Here is a 21586-nt window from a genome sequence, read left to right on the forward strand (position 1 = left end):
CATGATCTGCAACGTAGGTAACCACACTGGGTATCCTCAGACCTCCGCTGCCAGTAATTTACTTTTCTAAAGTGTCCATCCTGCTATTCAGTGCCTCTGTATTTTAAATATCATTGTTCACATTCTTATTTCAAGTGTAAATACACAACTCTCAGAGTCCATTTGTTCATATGTGTCAATGTTTTATTTAACTGCTTAGTGAGGAAAGCAGCAGGAAGACAAAAGAGCTGGTTCCAAGAACATTTGAGAAACAGAGGTGTATATAGTGAACAGGAAAAGAAAGCTAAAACAAGATTATTAAATTATACTCTTTCAGATTTAATCAAAGATAATTTGAGTAGTGATTGCCTTTTATAAATGTACTTTGTGGCAGAAAGCTTCCTGAATGTTCTCTAACAAAACTGTTACTGTGAATCAATTAAATACTCAATAGCATCATCCTTTGGAACCCATGAAAAAGAGATGATTAGACATAAGCATGCTTAACCTTTTAGAGAAAATAAAGCCATACCACTTGGGGTTAACTTCTCTATCAGGCTATAAAGTGAAACAACATATTGATTCCTGTAAATGAACCTCTAACCTTAAAAGAATCTTACAAGACTATGAACCATTTGATCAGTTGCAGAATGTGATTATATGTACTGTGACAGCTATGGTATAGTCCCCCCAAAAGATGAGATTAGGGCCAAGCAGGATTATTAGAAAATGCTCTAGTATAGAAAAAAGACACAACTATTCTCTTGCCTTTTCTGAGATTGCAATAAAATTTTCTCTTATCCTAGGAGTTCCTGTTTTCAAATTTCCCTGAAGTGCAAACTTTGGATGTTTCTCCCACCTGCTCTATGGCATATCCTTGCCTCTAGCTCCCTTTACCACCCAGGAGCTGTTTGTGTGTCATAGTGGAGGCAGCAGGCAGATATAAGAAGCAGTAAACTCTTTAAAAGCTTATCTGTTGCCCGTGGAGCAAGCTGAGGGTTCCTTTTGTGTGGTGGATGTGACAGACTAGAGGGTTTTCTCTCTGTTTCACCAGCTTGATTTTCTTCTGACTTGATATTTCAGCTCTCTAAGTGGGACTTTAGTTTTCAGTCCTGGTATAAAATTTCCCCCGGTGACATTCTTGTTATGTCAGTTCAGCAGAAAATTAGCTGAGGGAGGGAGTAAAATGAGTGCATTATTAGAATTACAGTTTTGTTATCTCCTCTCCCAGATTGTCATGTATTTTCCTCATTTTTATGTAGAAATATTTAAAATATGTCCTTTAGAAACCTATTATGATTATTAACTTTTTTGGGCCCCACCATTTCAAGGGAACACAGTCATTTTATTTCAAGGTTCCCAACCTCTGTGATTCTAACTTATTGCATTTTTTGTTGATTAGAAATAAGACCAAATGACTTTATTTCTACATCCTTCTGAGATTTTTAAAAGCATGTACATCTTAAAAGCTTATTAAGTCTTTGCACATTCCTGTCAGAAAAAGGCACATATGCACTCAAACATAATGTCGTATTTAATCCAGGGGGCCTGAGGGGGCTCTTGAGTCCCATCTATGAGGTTCAGTTTAAGAACACTAGTTTTTGAGGTAAGACTGTGCCATTAACAATGCCCCAAGATAGATAAATAAGATCATTATATCTATTTTTAAGAAGGCAAAATTAAACTTTTCAAAATCTTCACCCAAGGATATATTTATTATTTTTAGAGAGAGGAAGGGAAGGAGAGAGACAAAGAGAGAGAGAGAGAGAAAGAGAGACAGAGACTGAGACAGAGAGAGAAACATTGATTGGTTGGATTGAACCCGAAACCTAGGTATGCTCCCTGACCAGGAATCGAACCTGTAAGCTTTTAGTGTACAGAACGATGCTCCAACCAACTGAGTCACCCAGCCAGGGCCAAAAATGGATTTTAATATAGTAGTTCTTATATTATCTCCATTTTGCAGGTTTTCAAAATGACTGGCCTTTTAGCTTCAAGGCTGCGGTGTTATGATCCCCAAATTAGTTTTGTTCCATGTTTGACTAGGATAATAAAAAGTGAGAGTTTTATTTTAAATGTTCGAAACGTAATCTGAAATGCTTACATCATGAATATTTCTGCCAACTTTAAATACATTGTTTTTCTACAGAGGAGGAAGTGGTGGCTGTGTGAGAGACCTAATTTGTCAGCAGGAGAATGCTTTCCAGATGGGTTTACACACACACACACACACACACACACACACACACACACACACACACACATTGCCAGTCTTCAAGCAGCTGTAGAAAAGCTTAGGAGTTAAATAGGATGCAACTCTCCCATAAAATGCTGGATTAATGATAACTCCTTTGGGAAGCTTCAGGGCAGTGTCTGCTTGGACTGCATACTTTAAATACATAGGAAAATGATAGCTCCAAGGGCAGTGTAGAGCAGGAAGTAACCCAGGGGCCAGGCTTAGGGGTAGAAGGCAAGTCTGGGAGACATGCTGGACTGGAGTTAGGGAATGGTCTGGGCCTAGGAAGGAGGAGCAAGGGGACTGACAAGGGCTTTACTTAAACTGTGAGAGTTCAGGCCAAACTGGGATGTTTGGTTATCCTAGTGCTACCGGGTTAGTAGGGGTCGGAGGGGCCACTTTAAGATGATCCTATGATTGTAGTAAAATACAAACAATTATATTTTACTACATTTTATGGAGGAAATTATATGTTATAGTAGTTTTATTGAATCAAGAGAGTTTATGAAGGTCTTAGAACTATTCCCTTGACAATGCCCAAGGTCTCAAACTTTATTTCTTGTCATGCTCAGTACAGCTGCTGTGCGTCACAGCCCAGAACTTCCAGCCTCAGGGCAATCTGGTGCACCCAGCTCTGGGGGTGAATTCTAAGGTAGCGAGTCAGCAGTGGTGGGTCTAGAGAGTTCACCACAGGTGCGAAGGAGTCTTGATTTCCCTGAAAAACCTGAAAGAGTAACGACAGCATTTATTAGTTGTATGACAGGGAAAAAAAAATGATGTTTTTCCAACATGGCCAAGGAAAGTGGGCATAACATCTAAAATTAAGAGCACCCTGCTTGCCTGCTGTGGAGGCCTTTGTTTTTAGTTCTTGCACGAAGCTAACTCTTTTTTTTTATCATGGGAGCCTTTGTATATGTGGTCCCCTGTGCTTGGAATGCTCTTACACCTTCTGTTGCTCCACTTTTATCCTTTGGGTTTCAGTTTAAATGCCATCTCTTTAGAGAGATCCATGCCATGTAAAACAGGACTCTTGTGGACTCTAAACCTTAACTTGTTCATTTTCATCATAGCATTCAATATTTTCTCGTTTATTTGTTTACATGGTTATTGACTGTTCTCTGCTTTCATCACCAAATGTCAGCTCCATGAGACAGAGACCTTAGTCACTGTAAAATATAAAGCACAATGTATATACAGGTAGAATATATAGCATAATGTATGCTACATGTATATGGCAAACACACTATAAACATTTGTTAAACTTTGAGAGAAATTCTGAGAAACATTGAGGTCCCTGTTCTGAAAGTCTTTGACAAATGTTTTTGGTATATTTGAAGACTTGCACATCTGTTAGACTTATTCCTGGCTATTTCCCTTAACATTTTTATTTTGAAATATTACCAACTTCAAGAAATTGAAAAAATAAAATGAACATTTAAATCATTCAACTAGGTTCATCAATTGTTAACATATTGATATATTTAGTTTCTTTCTCTACACACACACACACATACACACACACACACACAGAGAAGCATACACACAAACACACATGTTCTGAGCTACTTGAGAGGAAGTTGTAAAAGTCATGGCATTTTACTCCCAAATACTCCAGCAAACCAAACCTAAAGTTATTTTTTCTACATAACCACAGGATAACATCACTATACCTAACAAATATAATATTGATATCACAACAATATCTTTATGTAGTTTTTCCAATCCAGAATTTAATAAAAGATCACACATTGCTTTAACTTGTATCCCTTTGAATCTTCATTAATCTATTATAGAACAGACTTGTACTCTCTGGTCTTTCTTTGTCCTTCATAATATTGACATTTTAATGTATTTATCTATCTGTCTATCTATTTATTTCTTTGGATTTGGAAAATTTACTTTGGAAATTTTAGGCACTGATACTTTTAAAAATCTAGGACCAATGTTCTGTAGAATGTCCCTCATTCTAAATTTCTGTGACTTTTTCTCATTATTAGATTTTGGTTAAACATTTTTAGAGAATACTGTGTAGGTGATGTGTCCCCCCTACCACATCACACCAGGGGACTCATGATGCCAGTTTGTCCCACTAATGATACAAAGTTTGATCACTTGGTTAAGGTGGTGTCCACACATCTCTCTGTTATAAATGTGGCTATTTCCCTTTCCTAACAATCTGTGAGACCATGTAAATATTCTGTTTCCCATTAAGCTTTCATCCAATGGTTTCGGTATCCATTAAAGTCCTTACAAGCATTAAGTAGTACACTGATAGTTTCAAACTGATTTTCTAATCTTGTCATTTCTTCCACATTTTTATCTCATGGCAGAAGGGAGAGAGAGGCCCAAGAGACTGAGTCAAACATATAGTTACATTTAGAAATTCTTTATATTTTCTTGTCCCAGCAATAAGAAGTGCTTTTGTGCCCTGGCTGCCGTGGCTCAGTGGATTGAGCATCGGCCTGCAAACCAAGTGTCACTGGTTTGATTCCCAGTCAGGGCACATGACTAGGTTGCATGCCAGGTCCCCAGTTGGGGGCGTGAGTGAGAGGCAACCACACAGTGATGTTTCTCTCCCTCTCTTTCTCCTTTCCCCTCTCTCTATAAAAAACAAATAAAATAAAATAAAAATAAAGTAATCTTGATAAAAAAAAAAAAGAAAAAGAGGTGCTTTTGTAAAAGGTTTGGGTGACGTATTAGGTTTCTTAGTCCAGGATTACCCCCTACTGTTCATAAAGTGAAATGCAATTTATTTTTTTAATAGATGGGGCTGTTAAGAGGTTTGTTTCTTGTGATTTTGTGATTTGTTTTTGCTTTTACAGGACACTTAATTTCAACCATTTGACTTTTTGTTGTTCATTACCAAGTCTCCACGATATGTATCCCCCTTCACCAGAAGAAAAGTGCCTTTCCAAATCTGCCACCTTCAGTTTCACACACTGTCAATTTCTTGCCTTTCAGTTATCCACAAGCCAATGCTATGATCCAGCAGGTCTCAAATATTAGTGTTTCATCACTCAGGGCGTGACTTTATCTTTTTAGAAGTGATTTTATCTGTGTTTTACCACTAGGTCTCACACTGACCTTTCCTCTTTTTTTCACAGTCTCTCCTGAACTCTCTCCAGAGCGAGCTCTGGAGCTAGGTCAGCTGCCTTTACAGGTTTATTTCCTACTTACTTGCAAATTGAAACTTATAGTATTTTTTGTCTTCTAGTTATTCTGTAGGTTAGTTATCAATGGTTTTATTTTACACACACACACACACACACACACACACACTGTATGGAAAGACTTAAACCTTGAAGAGATACCATGTGGATAGAAATGTCAAGACTTGTGAGGGAAGAAGCTATCTAGGAAGTGGATCCATCCACCCATCCCTACTGATGTCACATGGATCATAGACAAACCAGCCAGCAAGATCAACCTAGATTCCTGATCCACAAAATTCTGACCAAGGTTTTGGGTAGTTTGTTATGCAGCAAAGCAAAACATAATTGGTACAGCGGGCATCCTTATCTTATTCTCAATCTCAAAGGGAAAGTTCTCTATGTATTTGCTGTAAGAGTTTTGTGAATACCCTTTATCTGATTAATGAATTTCCCGTCTACATCTGACTGGTGTGGCTCAGTGGGTTGGATGTTGACCCATACAAAAGGTCGCAGGTTCAATTCTTGGTCAAGGCACATGCCTGGGCTGCAGGCCAGGTCCTTGGCTGGGGGCATGTGAGAGGCAACTGATCAATGTTTCTCTCCCTTCTTTCCTCCCTCCCTTCTCCTCTCTATAAAAATAAATAAATAAAATCTTAAAAAAAGAGAAATTTCCCTTCTAGTTTTAGTTTGCTAACTTTTTCATTAAGAATAAGATGTTGAATTTTATAAAATGCTCATTTCAGCATTTATGGCTTATATAATCCTTCAGTCCATTAATGTATGGACCATATTAATTTTCTGATGTTAAAGCCAACATTGCATTCCTAGGAAAAATCCAACTTGGATACATATTGTTAATACAGTATTTTCTTTTAGATGCATATTCATGAGTAAAATTGGGTTTTGTTGTCATCATAAAAAGTTGGATAATATGCTTTTTCTTTCATTTTTCTGAAAGAATATTGGTATTATTTTTCCCTTGAAAATTTGATAGAGTATTTCATGTAGCCATCTGGATCTGGAGTTTTCTTTGTAAAAAGATTTTGAACACCAGTTCGATTTCTTAAAAGGTTTAGGAGTTCCAACGTTTCCTTTTCCTTAAGTAAGCTACATTTACTATGAATTAATTCATTTAACCTAATTTTTCAAATTCACTGATAAAAGGTTAATAAATATCCTATTAATTTTTATGTTGGGAGGACTTTACTGAATAGTAAAATCACTCATGTATGTTGGAAAATTTTTTAGGCTTTGCTTTAATGCATTAAAGAAATTTTTACTTGATTTTTTTTTGGCAGGAAGGTTTCATATTTTTCCTTAATGTAGATATTAACTATCTTCTGATTCTCATTCTTCCATAGAAATCAGCTGTCAGTTCATCACCCTCATTTTGGTAATGTATCTTCTGGTTTCTTTATGTTGTGGTAAAATGTATATAAAATAAAATTTACTATCTTAATCATTTTAAAGTATGTTTTCAGTCCTGGCTGGTGTGGCTCAGTAGATTGAGTGCCGGCCTGTGAACCAAAGGGTCGCCGGTTCAATTTCCAGTCAGGGCACATGCCTGGGTTGCAGGCCACATCCCAAGTTGGGGGTGCATGAGAGGCAACCACACATTGATGTTTCTCTCCCCCTCTTTTTCCCTCCTTTCCCCTGTCTCGAAAAATAAATAAATAAAATATTTAACAAAATATTTAAACTATGTTTTCTGTCTCTAGGTATATGCCTATTCTAGATATTTCACATAAACGGAATTATACAATATGTGGCCTTTTATGTCTGGCTTCTTTCACTTAGCCATGTTTGAAAGGTTCATCCATGTTGTAGCATGTATCAGTACTTTTATCTAGTTATGACTGCTAAATGCATTCATGTATAAGCTTTTGTTAACTGCCTATTTTAAATTATTTTGGGTATGTGCCCCATAGCAGAATTGCTGGATCATATGGTAATTCTATGTTTACCTTACTGAAGGACCACCAAAATGTTTTCTACAGTGGCATTCCCATCTCCCATTCCCATCAGGAATGTGGGTTTCAATTTTTCTACATCCTTGTTAACACTTTTTATTTTCTGTATTTTTATTTTTTCTTCATTTATTTTATTTTATTGCTGTTAAATGACAGTTGTTCAAATTTTTCCCCCATTGCTCTACTCTCCCCCACTACCCCCTCCCTGATTCCCACAGTCAATCCCCACCCTATTGTCCATGTCCATGGGTCCTTTATACTAGTTTGTTGACTAGACCCTTTCCCTTCTTTTCCCCATTATCCCCTTTCCCCCTCCCCTCTGGTCACTGTAAGTTTGTTCCTTATTTCTATGTCTCTGGTTCTATTTCGCTCATTTGTTTTGTTCATTAAATTCCACTTATAGGTGAGATCATATGGTATTTGTCTTTCACCACCTGGCTTGTTTCACTTAGCATAATACTCTCCAGTTCCATCTATGCTGTCACAAAGGGTAGGAAGTCTTTCTTTCTTTCTGCTGCATAGTATTCCATTGTGTAAATGTCCCACAGATTTTTGATCCACTCCTTTACTGATGGGCACTCAGGCTGTTTCCAGCACTTGGCTATTGTAAATAGCACTGCTATGAACACTGGGGCTCACAGGTTATTTTGAATTGGTGTTTCAGGATGCTTAGGGTATAATTCCAGCAGTGGGATCACTGGATCAAAAGGCAGTTCCACTTTTAGTTTTTTTCAGGAAATTCCATACTGTTTTCCACAGTGGCTGCACCAGTCTGCATTCCCACAAACAGTGCAGTGGGGTTCCCTTTTCTCCACATCCTCGCCAGCACTTGTTGTTTGTTGATTTGTTAATGATGACCATTCTGACAAGTGTGTGGTGGCATACTAGTGGGTGTGATGTGATATCTTATTTTGGTTTTGATTTGCATTTTCCTAATGACTAGTGATGTTGATGTTCATGTGTTTGTTGGCCATTTGTATATCATCCTTGAAGAAATGTCTATTGAAGTTCTTTGTCTATTTTTAAATTTGGTTGTTGTTTTATTGTTGAACTTAAGAGTTCTTGTATATCCTGGGTACTAGACCTTTTATCAAATGTTTGACTGGCAAATATTTTCTCCCATACAGTAGGTTGTCTTTTCTTTTTCTTTTTTAAAAAGATTTTATTTATTTATCTTTAGAGAGAGGGGAAGGCAGGGAGAAAGAGAGGGAGAGAAACATCATTGTGTGTTTGCCTCTTGCATGCACACCCCCTGGGGACCTGGCCCACAATCCAGACATCTGCCCTGACTGGGAATTGAACCAGTGACCCTTTGGTTCACAGGCCAGCACTCAATCCACTGAGCCACACCAGCCAGGGCTGTCTTTTCAGTTTTTTGAGAGTATCCTTTGATGTATGAAAGTTTTTTGGAGAAGCCTACTATATCTTTTTCTTTCATTGGTTGTGAGTATGGTGTCACACCTAAGAAACCATTGTTAAATTCAAGGTCATCAATATTTACCCCTATATTTTCTGCTAACTTTTTAGGTCTTATATTTATGTACTTGATTCATTAATTATTATTATTATTATTATTATTATTATTATTATTATTATTTGTATATGTTGAGTGGTAACAAATCTTTTGCATGTGAATATCTAGTTTTCCTGGCATTGTTTGCTGAAGAGACTATTCTTTTTCCATTGAGTGTTCTTGGAATGCTTATTGAAACTCAATTTATCATAGATGTACAGGCTTGTTTCTGGACTTCAGTCTATCTATCTTTATTTATTTTATTTTAATTTAATTTTTTTTATTTTTAGAAAGAGGGGAAGGGAGGAAGAAAGAGAGAGAGAGAAGTGTCTATCGGTTGCCTCTCATATGCACCCCATCTGGGGACTGAAGCTGCAACCCAGGCATGTGCCCTGACCGGGTATTGAACCAGTGACAATGCCCAACCAACTGAGCCACACTGGTCAGGGCCAGTCTATCTATCTTTATGTCAATATCACACTGTTTTGATGACTGTAGCTTTGTAGTAAGTTTTGAAAATGGGAAGTGTGAGTCCTCCAACTTTGTTCTTTTTCAAGATTGTTTTGGCTAGTCTGGGTTCCTTGAAATTCTACATGAATTCTTAGAACAGCTTGTCCATTTCTGCAAAAATGTCCATTGGGATTTTGATATGGATTGCACTGAATCTGTAGATAGCTTTGGATAGTATTGCCATCTTAACACTAGTAAGTCTTCCAATTCATGAATTTTTTCAGCAATGTTATGTTGTTTTCAGTGTACAAGCTTTGCATTTCCTTGGTTAAGTTTATTTTTAAATATTTTACTCTTTTTTATGCTATTGTAAATAAAATTATTTTCTTAATTTGCTTTTTAGATTTTTCATTGCTCATACAAGTGATTTTTGTGTGTTGATCATGTACTCTGCAACTTTGCTGAATTCATTTATTAGCTCTAAACGATTCTTTTGTGGATTCCTTAGGATTTTCTACATATAAAATCATATAATTGACAGAGAGATAGTTTTACTTCATTATTTCCAATTTAGATGCCTTTTATTTCTTTTCTTGCCTGATTTTCCTGGCTATAACTTCCAGTACAATGCTGATTAGAAGTGACGAAAGTGGTCATCCTTGTTTGTTTGCTTCTTCTCCACTATTTCTTCTTTGTTTTCAGTCTGAGATTTCAATTACATATGTTAGGCTTTCTCTGCATTCCATATTAACTTAATTTCTTTTTTATATGCTTCATATTCTGTGCTGTTCTGGGTAATTTCTTTAGCTAAATCTTCAAATTGACTAAATTCTCTTTGGCTATGCCTAATCTGCTATTGTCTTTTTTATTTTTAAACTTCAACAATTAGGGTTTTTTCTGGTATAAATGACCCATAGACAACAGGGTGGGGATTGACTGTGGAAGCAGGAGTGGGTGGGTGGGGTAAGAAAGGGCAATGGGGGAAAATTGGGACAACTGTAATAGAACAACAATACAAAAATTATATTTTTTATTTCTAAAAGTACTGTTTTTCTCCAAAACTGCTTTATAATTTTGGACAATTTGTCATTTATTTTTATGTCTCTATAGTTCATTGCTTTAAATATTTTATACAAAATTATTTCATAATATATATCTGATAATGACAATTGGATGTTGTTCAGATTCTAAATCTGTATTGATTGTTTCTGTTCACTTTAGTCAAGTAGCTTTGTTGTGTTTTATAATTGCTGATCTATATTTATGATCTTATCATTTAAATATGTGAGAATCCTGGAGAATTAAACTAGGAGTGCTTTCTTCTAGAGTTTCCCCCCTTTGCTCTCCTCTACCCAGTCCAACCCCCGCCCACACAGTCAATCCCCACACTGTTGTTCATGTCCATGGGTCATTTTTACATGTTCTTTGACTAGTCCCTTCCCCTTCTTTCCCTTATTATCTACTTTAGCTCCTTTTGAGTTCATTATTTTCTCAATGCAGAAGTTTCACATTCAGTTTTCCTTGCATTTTGCTCAAAGCTTTGTCTCCCGATAACATCACTAATATAAGCATTTCCCTTAGTCAAGCTTCTCTATTTTACATTGTCATATTTTCACCTCTTTTTGTTCTAATTTAAGATCATTATTTTAAAATAAAAGTTTGTTTGTTTGTTTTTTGCTGTTGGTGGGGATTATACATCCTTTCTTGGAGTCACTGTGTCCTCCCAAAATGCTTTTCATGGTGTTGGTCTATTACAATAGATAGTCAGTAAAGTTTATTGAAAGTTTGACCATATGTCAACCTTGTTATATCCCTAAATATGAAGCTCTAGGACAGATCTGTGCCTTTCCTATGATAGCAACATACCTTTACTTTGCCATTCTGAAGAAACAAAGTCCAGTTATGGCCATCTTGACTACTGGAGATGAGGAACTCCTTCACATACATGCTGGTAAGGAGAGATTTTGCCCCCTGGGTGGTTATTCCTGTAACTTTCATTGTCTTCTGGAAGTCCACTTGCAGCCATTCTTCTGGATTATTCACCTGAGAAAGTTAGTTAGATTAGTATCCTGTTGGTAAGTATTTGCTCCCAGAATTACCTAAATCCCTTCTTATTAACCATGTCACAGCACTTATACTCTGCGTTTTAACCGTTTGCTTGTCAGTCTCCCTTTTTAGACTCTAAGTAACTTGAGGGTTAAAATTTTTCATGATTCATCTCAGTATCCCCAGGGTCAGCTATTTAACAGGTGCTTAGTAAATGCTGAATGAATATATGAGCCATATACAGATTGACTACAATATTATAAGTTTAGCAATGGGTTATATGACCTGTTTTGTTTAAAATAAGCCCCTGGAGGAGCAGACTGTCAATTCCATTCACCCCAAAAAACTATTCAGTGATTGAAAAAAATCACATACTGAGTGGTTCTTGAAAAGAACTGTGCCCAAGGAAATGTACATGACGGTGACCCTTTTCTTTGAGGCACTGAGAAACCTGCAAAGAGAGCTAATTATTGATATTGCTCTCTGTAAAACTAGACTTCAACTACTATAGTTCTTTGACAGATACTAACCTAGTACTGCATACAGAGATTCTGTTTTCAGACAATTCAATTAGAGATAATTTCCCCCAATGAATTCTGTTTGGAATCACATGGCACCACTAAATATCTATGGGTTTTTCTGTCTACAGTCAACCTTCCTTGACACACTTTTGGAACAACCGGGAGATTGAAATACCTCTGAAGAAACAGTCAAGGGCTTTCGTTATTGTTTTCCAACCATTACTTCCCATCCTGCCTCAGTTAAATGGAAAATTTGTTGCCTCTTACCTGGGGTCTCCAGGCATTAGTCCTCCCCTGGAGGTGAAGTCGGGCTTGTGAAGGAGACCAGGTGGAAAACATATTGTTTAGGCAGGATGAGGCAGTAATCTGTGCATCTGATATTGCTTTACTCTCCATTCCTAGTGGAATGCTACAGCCTCAAAGAAGTAAAAGTACAATGTAATCACAAGGAGAAGATGCAGCCTTAGTTCCACTAGCCTGTCTCTACTGGCACCCTATGACTACTGTCATCATGATGTCATTTCCCAGGTATTAACTTTTGTGCTGATTCTGTCATTGTTAACATGCCCCCTGTTTTTTTGGTCAGCTCTGCTCAGCTTTGTTTAACTTTGATTTGCCTTATTAATAGTAAATATTGTAGGAGGTGGCTGCCCATGGGGAGTCCCATGGTTAGAATGTCCAAGTCCTGGGCTTGCCCAGGACGGTGCTGGTTTTAGCATTAATAGTTCTATATGCTAAGAAAACCTCCAGTCTCTGGAAAACTAGGACCTTTAATTAATTATCCTACTCATGATTGGGAGATGGAAGGATATGAGATGACTTGGCACTTACTGTTTAAATCACAACCCATCAACTCCATGCGAAGAGTACTGCGGCTGCTGTAGTGTGTTGGGTGCAAACGTATGTACCGAGCAATAATTGGTGGGCTAAAAATATTGTGTTTTATTCCAGATGAATCCACATTGCCAAAGAAGACCTGGAGAGAGTGATTAGCACAGACACATGAAAAGCGAAAATAGAGCAAAAAGCAATTCTTCCCAATTATCTCTTCCTTCTAATTTTGCTTTGTGCATTTCTCAAAAGCAACAAACACTCAAAACCATTCTGCCTAGACAGGTGTTAGAAAAGAATACATGAAGGAGAAAAACATCAGGAAGAGGAATGGAACAAGGAAGATTAAGTCTGTGCAGGTGAAGTAGTCTATTTTGGGGCCCTGTAAAAAAGGTTCATCAACAGTTGAGGAAGGCTTTTAAGGCTTTGCTAATCCAGTGTGGGTTACAGACCAGCAATATCAGCATCACTTTGGAGTAATTGGAAATGTAATATGTTGGGCCCTATTCCAGATTTACTGAACCAGAACATGAAATTTGAGAAGCACTGGTTTAGGACAGAGTCAGCTGTGAAATAGGACTGGTCAGCAGTTTATCGCACTAGTCTCAGCTATCTTCCAAGAATGTGGGCTCTGCAGTCAAATGCTTTGACCAATGTCACCCCAATAAATTTTTAAAAAATGTGGGCTCTGTATGTGTGTGTGTGTGTGTGTGTGTGTGTGTGAACTGTGGGACATTAATTACTGATTCCTTATGTATTAATTCATGAGGAAATGTTAATATCCAATATGTGGGATTTAGGACCTTGACATGTCTACATTCTAGAGAAAATTACATGACATATTTAAGGGAAAAGGAACACAGTTTGAGAAATATGGTAGTAATGCCAATTGAAAAGGCCTAGAATTAAAACATGGCATATAGTATAAGGAAAGTTGAAAATCATCTCTCATAAAATACCTGGCATTCTGTATCTGCCTGAATACATTAATATAGGAATCAATGTAAGTTTGTCATACAAGGTGGGGAAAAAGGTTTACAGTTGTTCATACAGAGAATAATACAATAATTAATAAGTAAGAATATAAGAATAAACTCTGTTTTGCATACTCAGTTGCCCTACCCTGAACCACACATCAGAGTTACAGTATTATACAAAATTTTAAAAATTGTTCTGCCATGTAACAAATTTTTTTCCTATGGGAAAAAATAATAAATTTATAGCATTTCCCCATAAATTACAGCATTATTTTTGATGAACGTATCTGTTTCATTTTTTACTCCATCCTTGCATCTTGATTAGAAACCTTCTCAGGGAGACAATGTATTAATTCAATAAATAGTTAATAACTACACAAATTCTATATGCCATAGATAATGTGCCAGGAACTGCGCTAGATGGCTTCACTGGTGAATTCTACTAAATGTTTTTTTTTTATTTTTTTTTTAGTATTAATCAAATCATTTATTTTCCTTTTAGTTTTTTTCAACTTACTGATGTTAATAAAACCTCTGACAGTGATTGGGTTTCTGTTTTTTTCCCTCCCTCACTCCCTCCCTTAATTACCTGTGGACTGAAGAAAAGTTAGTGGTACATAACAGAAATGCTTACAGAAGCATTGGAAGTAACATCACACAAATAAACAGGTAGCAATATTATAATCAAAGTAAGAGGTCAAGACAAAAAAAATCATTAAATTACACGTAAAATACCCTTTCACATTAAACCAGGTACATCCCATTACTAAGATATAGTAGCCACAAAACCTTAGGATTTTTTAATTTGGCTTTTTTTTCATTTATTTATATTTTCAAACTATGTCTTTATTTCACTTAAAAGAAGAGGGTAATGGATAAATGTGGGCAACCGCTCCTTGTGGTTTAAGGAATTGTAGACCCAGCCTGAGCATGGCGAGCCGCCAGCTTTCTGGCCGCGCTTGCCTCTAAGTCTCAACATACGGCTGTGTGCGGAACATGACTGACAACCACTCAGAGGGTTGCCATGGGAATTAGATCAAAGAGCGCTTATTAAGTTCAGTGTGCCTCAAAACTTGCTCTGCTTTCCTTATCAGTAATATAACATAAACAATCTCTAGCAGGGAGTATATGGAACCCTGCACCTGGTCCGAATGTTTTATAGACCTTAACTCTGATCAGTCAGTGTGATTCCTGAATTAGTGTATGTTATCTGTTACTGTCAAACAACTGAATGCAATAGACAATTTATGAATTTTAGCCTTGTATCTCTCACATGTATCCTCCTTAATAAAAGACATGAGGGATGAAGGTTTGGCTGCTGGTCTCCACTAGAGAGGCAGTCACCTTCCTTCCCCCAGACATAATAAAGTGTCCTGGGTAAAAGTTTGTTCCGCCATGGTCATGAAGCCTCTGCTGGACAGAGCAACTTCCAACCGAGCCTAGGGTGTGTGTGGCACCTCTGCCATAGATAAACTCAGCTTTTCATCAAGGAAGTAAAAGTTCAGCTTTCCACATCCTCAACAATTGATAACATTTTTTTCATATGCGTTATACTACTTTTCTAAATTTTTTTTCAATTACAGTTTACATTCAATATTATTTTGTACTATTTTCAAGTGTATAGGATTATGGTTAGACAATCATATACTTTACAACGTGTTCCCCCTGAATTTTCCTGTAGCCAACTGGCACCATAAACAGTTATTACAATATTATTGACTATATTTCCTATGCTGTACTTTACATCTCCATGACTATTTTCAAACTACCAATGTGTAATTCTCGATCCCTTCAACTTTTTTCATCTCATCTCCCCATCTCCTCACCTGTGACAACCATCAACTTGTCCTCTGTATCTGTGAATGTGTTTGTTTTGTTTATATTGTTTTTTACAATCCACCCATAAGTGAAATCATATGGTGTTTGTCTTCCTCTTATTTTTCTCAGCATAATACCTTCTAAGTCCACCCGTGCTATTGCAAATGGTAAGATTTTGTTCTTTTTTATGGCTGAGTAATATTTCACTGTATATACGTACCACATGTTTTTATACACTCATGTATTGATGGGAACTTGGATTTCTTCCATAGCTTGTCTACTATAAATAATGCTGCAACAAACATAGGGGTGTATATATTTTTTCAAATTAATATTTTGGATACCTTTGGATATATACCCAGATGTAGAATTTCTGGGTCATAAGGCAGTTTCATTTTAAATTTTTTGAGAAACCTCCATACTGTTTTCTATAGTACATGCATCAATCTGCATTCCCAGTAACAGTGCACGAGGGTGCCCTTTTGTCCACATCTTGCCAACACTTGTTGTTTGTTGTTTTATTGATGATAGCCATTCTGACACATGTGAGACAATATCTCATTGTGGTTTTAATTTTCAATTCTCTGATTATTAGTGATGTTGAGCATATATTCATGTATCTATTGGCTATCTGTATATCCTCTCTGCAGAAGTGTTTATTCAGGTCCTTTGCTTATTTTTAAATTGGATTGTTTGGGGGGGATTTGGTGTTGACTTGTATGAGTTCTTTATAAATTTTGGATATTGGCAAACCGGATCCAGCAATACATTAAAAAGATCATACACCATGATCAAGTGGGACTCATCCCAGGGATGCAAGGATGGTATAATATTCACAAATCAATAAGTGTAACAAAATGAAAGACAAAAACCATATGATCATATCAATAGATGCAGAAAAAACATTGATAAAGTACAGCACCCACTTATGATAAAAAAAAAAAAAAAAACTCAGTGAAAGGGGAATAGAAGGAGCATACCTCAACATAATAAAGACCATATATGAGAAACCTACAGTCAACATCATATTCAATGAGCAAAACTAAAAGCTTTCCCCCTAAGATCAGGAACAAAACAAGGGTGTCCATTTTCACCATTTTTATTCAACATAGTATTGGAAGTTCTAGCCACAGTGATCAGACAAGAATAAGAAATAAAAGGCATCCAAATTGGAAAGGAGGAAGTAAAACTGTCATTATTTGCAGATGACATGATAGTGTACATAGAAAACCCTACAACTCCACCAAAAAAACTACTCAACCTAATAAGTGAATTTGGCTAAATAGCGGGATACAAAGTCAATATCCAGGAATCAAAGGCATTTCTGTACACCAACAATGAAATATCAGAAACAGAAACTAGGAAAAAGTCCCATTTAGTATAGCAACAGGAAAAATAAAGTACCTAGGAATAAACTTAACTAAGGAGGTAAAAGACCTGTACTTGGAAAACTACAGAACACTGAAGAAAGAAATTAAGGAAGATACAAATAAATGGAAGCACGTACTCTGTTCATGAATTGGAAGAATTAACATCATTAAAATGTCCATACTACCCTAGCCCTGGCTGCTGTGGCTCAGTGGATTGAGTGTTGGCCTGCGAGCCAAGTGTCTCTGGTTCGATGCCCAGTCAGGGCACATTACTAGGTTGCACATCAGGTCCCCAGTTGGGGGCGCAAGTGAGAGGCAACCACACAGTGATGTTTCTCTCTCTCTTTCTCCTTTCCCCTCTCTCTAAAAATAAAATAAACAAATAAATAAATAATTTAAAAAATGTCCATACTACCCAAAGCAATCTATAGACTCAACACAATCCCTATTAAAATACCAATGACATATTTCACAGATATAGAACAAATATTTCAAAAATTTATATGGAATCAAAAATGACCTTGAATAGCTTCAACCATCTTGAGTTAAAAGAATAAAGTAGGACGGATCACAATACCTGATATTAAACTATATTATAAGGCCACTGTAATCAAAACAGTGGTACTGGCATAAGAACAGATACATTGATCAGTGGAACAGAATAGAGAGCCCAGAAATAAACCTCGGTCTCTATGATCAATTAATATTTGACAAAGGGGGCAGGAGCATAAAATGGAGTAAAAATAGCCTCTTCAATAAATGCTGTTGGGAGATATGAACAGGTACATGAAAAAAAAAAAAAAAAAAGGAACTAGGCCACCAACTTACACCATACACGAGAATAAACTCAAGATATATAAAAGACTTAAACATAAGCCATGACTCTATAAAAGTCGTAGAGGAAAAGATAGGCAGTAAAATTTCAGATATTCCATGTGGCAGTATTTTCACCAATATATCCTCTAGGGCAAGGAAAAGAGGGAAAGAATAAACAAATGGGACTATATCAAACTAAAAAGCTTCTGCACAGCTAAAGAAAACATCAGCAAGATGAAAAGGGAACCAACCATATGGGAAAATATATTTGCCAATGATACCTCAGACAAGGGATTGATCTCCAAAATACATAAGGAACTCATACGACTCAACACCAGGAAGACAAACAACCCAATCTAAAAAATGGGCAAAGAACATCAACAGACACTTCTCCAGGAGGACATACAGAGGACCCATAGGCATATGAACGGATGCTCAGCATCAGTAGCCATCAGAGAGATGCAAATTACAACTACAGTGAGATACCACTTCACATAGGTCAGAATGGCCATCATTAACAAATCAACGAACAAGTGCTGGCAAGGATGTGGGGAAAAGGGAACCTAGTGCACTGTTGGTGGGAATGCAGACAGGTGCAGCCACTGTGGAAAACAGTATGGGATGGAAAACAGTATGGAATTTCCTTAAAAAACTAAAACTGAAACTGCCTTTTGATTCAGCGATTCCACTGCTGGTATTATACCCAAAGAATCCTGAAACACCAATTCAAAAGAACCTATGCACCCTTATGTTCATAACGGTGTTATTTACAAAACAGCCTACGTACCAATCAGTAAATGAGTGGATCAAAATCTGTGGTACACTTACACAATGAAATACTATGCAGCACAAAGAAAGAAGGAACTGCTACCTTTTGGGACAGCATGGATGGAACTGCAGAGTACAGTAGTCCTTCTATATCGCGGTTCACTTATTGCAGCCTCACTGTATCGCGGGAGTTTTAAAAAATTGAGGTACTGTATATGTATGTTAAAGTTACGTAGGTTTAAGAGTATAGAATATGTTTAAGAACACAAGTAGTATTTATAAAAGTGTGGAAAAGGTTAAAAAGGGAGTGGGAACGGTTTATAAGTGTGTGGGGTTTATAAAGCCTTTATATATATAAATACTAAAATAAATATAAGGTTCCTGCTTCATGGATTTTCAGCTATCACGGCAATTATGACCTCCATGATCCTGGAGCTGGCAGGCAATGAGTCCCAGAGAAGAGGCTGCAGGTGCATCACTCCGCAGCTCGTGAACGTGGCCATCCACAACGCACTGCTCAGTGGTTTCTTTGGGAATACCACTATTTCCCAAGTGGCCCCAGGGTGGGAATAGCTGCCCAACATGGCGTGGGTTCCCCTGGCCTCAACCCTACAGCCCAAGCAGCCTGGGCCTTGTCTGGTGCCTCAGGCAAAGTTCTTGAAAATAAAGTGTTTAAAGGAACCCATGTGTCTGCTTGTTACTTTTATGTGGGTGGTGGTTGTCGGACATAAATCACTGGAGGGATGGGGGTGGGGGTGGTATCTGCCAGGAGGTGAGGGTGGAGTCAGGGATGACAAGAGAGGAGCAGCCTCTCATGGTGTCAGTGCAGGGACGGGATGGCCCTGTATGGAAGAAGCTGGCCGGGATGGGTGTGACGATGGGGTATGGAAGACTCCCCCGTTGCCTCTGAGCAAGTCAGAGCCCATCAAAGTTCCCTGAAGGATGGTATTCATTAGGGTGGAGTGCAAGACCATGACTATGGTGTCCTGATAGTGTGAACGTGCAATGCCAACCTGGGCGCGGGAAGGACGGGTGGACAGAGCGGTTGGCTTGGGGGACAAAAAAGAAAGATGCAAAGTCGAAATTAGGGTCACGCGGGATCACGAGTTTAGTTTTGGTCCTGTTCCTTTAGAGATGTTAGGAGACACCCTTAGCAACCCGAGTAAACAAGCTGTCACCTAGCCACCGAGGGCGCTGGGCCAGGCCCCGCCCCGAGATCCGCGATTTCTTTAAGCCCTTCCCAGCAGGCCAGGCCCCGCCCAGGAACCCGATATTTTGCATATCACCAGGGCAACAAGGGGGCTCGGGGCTTAGGTGCGGGCGTGGTTGCGCGGCTGGCCAGAGACGGACGCAGGACAAGTCGCAGCCAACCGCCTGCACTCGCACGTCCACACAGCTGCGTAGGCGCGCCCGGAAGAGTTTGGGCTGGGAAGATGGCGGCGTCCGCCAGTGGCTTGGGTGGTGCGGGCCCGGGGTCTGAAGCTGGGGACTTTCTGGCCAGGTATCGTCAGGTGTCGAACAAGCTGAAGAAGCGGTTCCTGCGGAAGCCGAACGTGGCAGAGGCCGGCGAGCAGTTCGGACAGTTGGGCCGCGAGCTGCGCGCTCAGGAGTGCCTGCCTTACGCGGCCTGGTGCCAGCTGGCGGTTGCGCGCTGCCATCAGGCGCTCTTCCACGGGCCCGGAGAAGCCCTGGCGCTCACCGAGGCCGCCCGCCTCTTCCTGCGGCAGGAGCGCGACGCGCGCCAGCGCCTCGTCTGCCCCGCCGCCTACGGGGAGCCGCTGCAGGCTGCTGCCAGCGCCCTGGGTGCTGCTGTGCGCCTGCACCTTGAGTTGGGTCAGCCGGCCGCCGCTGCCGCCCTCTGCCTGGAGCTCGCCGCTGCCCTGCGAGACCTAGGCCAGCCTGCCGCTGCCGCTGTCCACTTCCAGCGCGCCGCCCAGCTGCAGCTGCCGCAGCTGCCCCTGGCCGCGATGCAGGCGCTTGGCGACGCCGCGTCCTGCCAGCTGTTGGCGCGTGACTACAATGGCGCCTTGGCGCTCTTCACGCGCATGCAGCGCCTGGCGCGGGAGCACGGCAGTCACCCGGTGCAGCCGCCGCAGCCGCTCCCGCTGCAGCCACAGCCGCAGGTACAGCCGCAGCCGTTAGGCGTTCAGCACGGACTCGGCGCCGCCCCCGCCCTGCAGGCAGCGCTGCTCCCTCCGAATACCGGCTCTGCGGCAGCAACCTCTGCCTCAGTACTGGGCGCCTTCTCAGACATCATGGTCCGCTCTGAGGTGTCCCGTGTGCTGCTACTGCTGCTCCTGCAACCACCGCCCGCCAAGCTCCTCCCGGAACATGCCCACACCTTGGAGAAGTACTCCTGGGAGGCTTTCGACAGCCACGGGCAGGAGATGAGTGGCCAGCTTCCGGAGGAGCTCTTCCTGCTGCTCCAATCCTTGGTCATGGCTACCCACGAAAAGGACACGGAAGCCATCAAATCGCTACAGGTGGAGATGTGGCCACTGTTGAGTGCTGAGCAGAACCACCTCCTTCACCTCGTTCTGCAAGAAACCATCTCCCCCTCAGGACAGGGGATCTAATGACTCACATTAACTATGTGACTTTTTGCCTGTTACCAGACTTCATGCCTCTGCCTTTCCATTTGGGGGGAAATGAAAGATATTGATCACAGCAGTTTTACCTTGGTTGAGCTTATTCCTCTTGCCACCGTAAAGACTTATTTTCATAATAGTGGGGGAAAAAAAACAATATGATAGGATAGGAGTAGAGCACATGCCTCGGTTCCCAAAAACTGCAACATAAAAATGAGAATCCTTTTAACTATCTATTTCCTCTTCCACCTGTTGCTCCATCCCACACCCCCATCCCCCAATCTTCGTTTCAGTGTCAGGATTTTATTTGGCACAGTTGTCGATATAGTTAAGCTATGTGATTTTTTTTTTTTTTATCATGGCTAATTTCTTGGTGTGTTTTTATATCTGGCTATGTGATCACCCAATTTGTTTTATTTACCCCATGTGTATTCATGAAAATCATTTGATTCCCAGAATCATTGCTACAGCCCTAAATCCATGATAAAGCCATTACAGTACTCCTAATTTGTGGTTTAGATATTCTTAACCTATAAAATGGGTATAACGGT

The 21586-nt window shown here is 39.4% G+C and overlaps 2 protein-coding genes across 2 annotated transcripts in view; one reads left to right on the plus strand and one right to left on the minus strand.

Moving 5' to 3' along the window:
• Positions 1–2742: 2742 nt before the first annotated feature.
• The window catches only part of F8 (coagulation factor VIII), a 217867-nt gene continuing 199023 nt past the window's right edge, over positions 2743–21586 (minus strand). Inside the window, exons 23-26 of the mRNA XM_090264419.1 lie at positions 12699–12843; positions 12135–12283; positions 11167–11343; positions 2743–2939 (exon numbers count right to left, since the gene is read on the minus strand). Coding sequence (XP_090120545.1) covers positions 2784–2939; positions 11167–11343; positions 12135–12283; positions 12699–12843 — 627 coding nt within the window. The 3' untranslated portion in view covers positions 2743–2783. The remainder of the gene's footprint in view (positions 2940–11166; positions 11344–12134; positions 12284–12698; positions 12844–21586) is intronic.
• On the plus strand, positions 19762–21182 carry F8A1 (coagulation factor VIII associated 1). Its single transcript, XM_090265051.1, has one exon. The coding sequence runs from the start codon at positions 19881–19883 to the stop codon at positions 21021–21023; it is 1143 nt and encodes a 380-aa protein (XP_090121177.1). The 5' UTR covers positions 19762–19880; the 3' UTR covers positions 21024–21182.

The sequence above is a fragment of the Furipterus horrens genome, unplaced genomic scaffold, assembly GCF_987537825.1.
Source record: "Furipterus horrens unplaced genomic scaffold, mFurHor1.1.pri manual_scaffold_17, whole genome shotgun sequence".
Classification (NCBI taxonomy): domain Eukaryota; kingdom Metazoa; phylum Chordata; class Mammalia; order Chiroptera; family Furipteridae; genus Furipterus; species Furipterus horrens.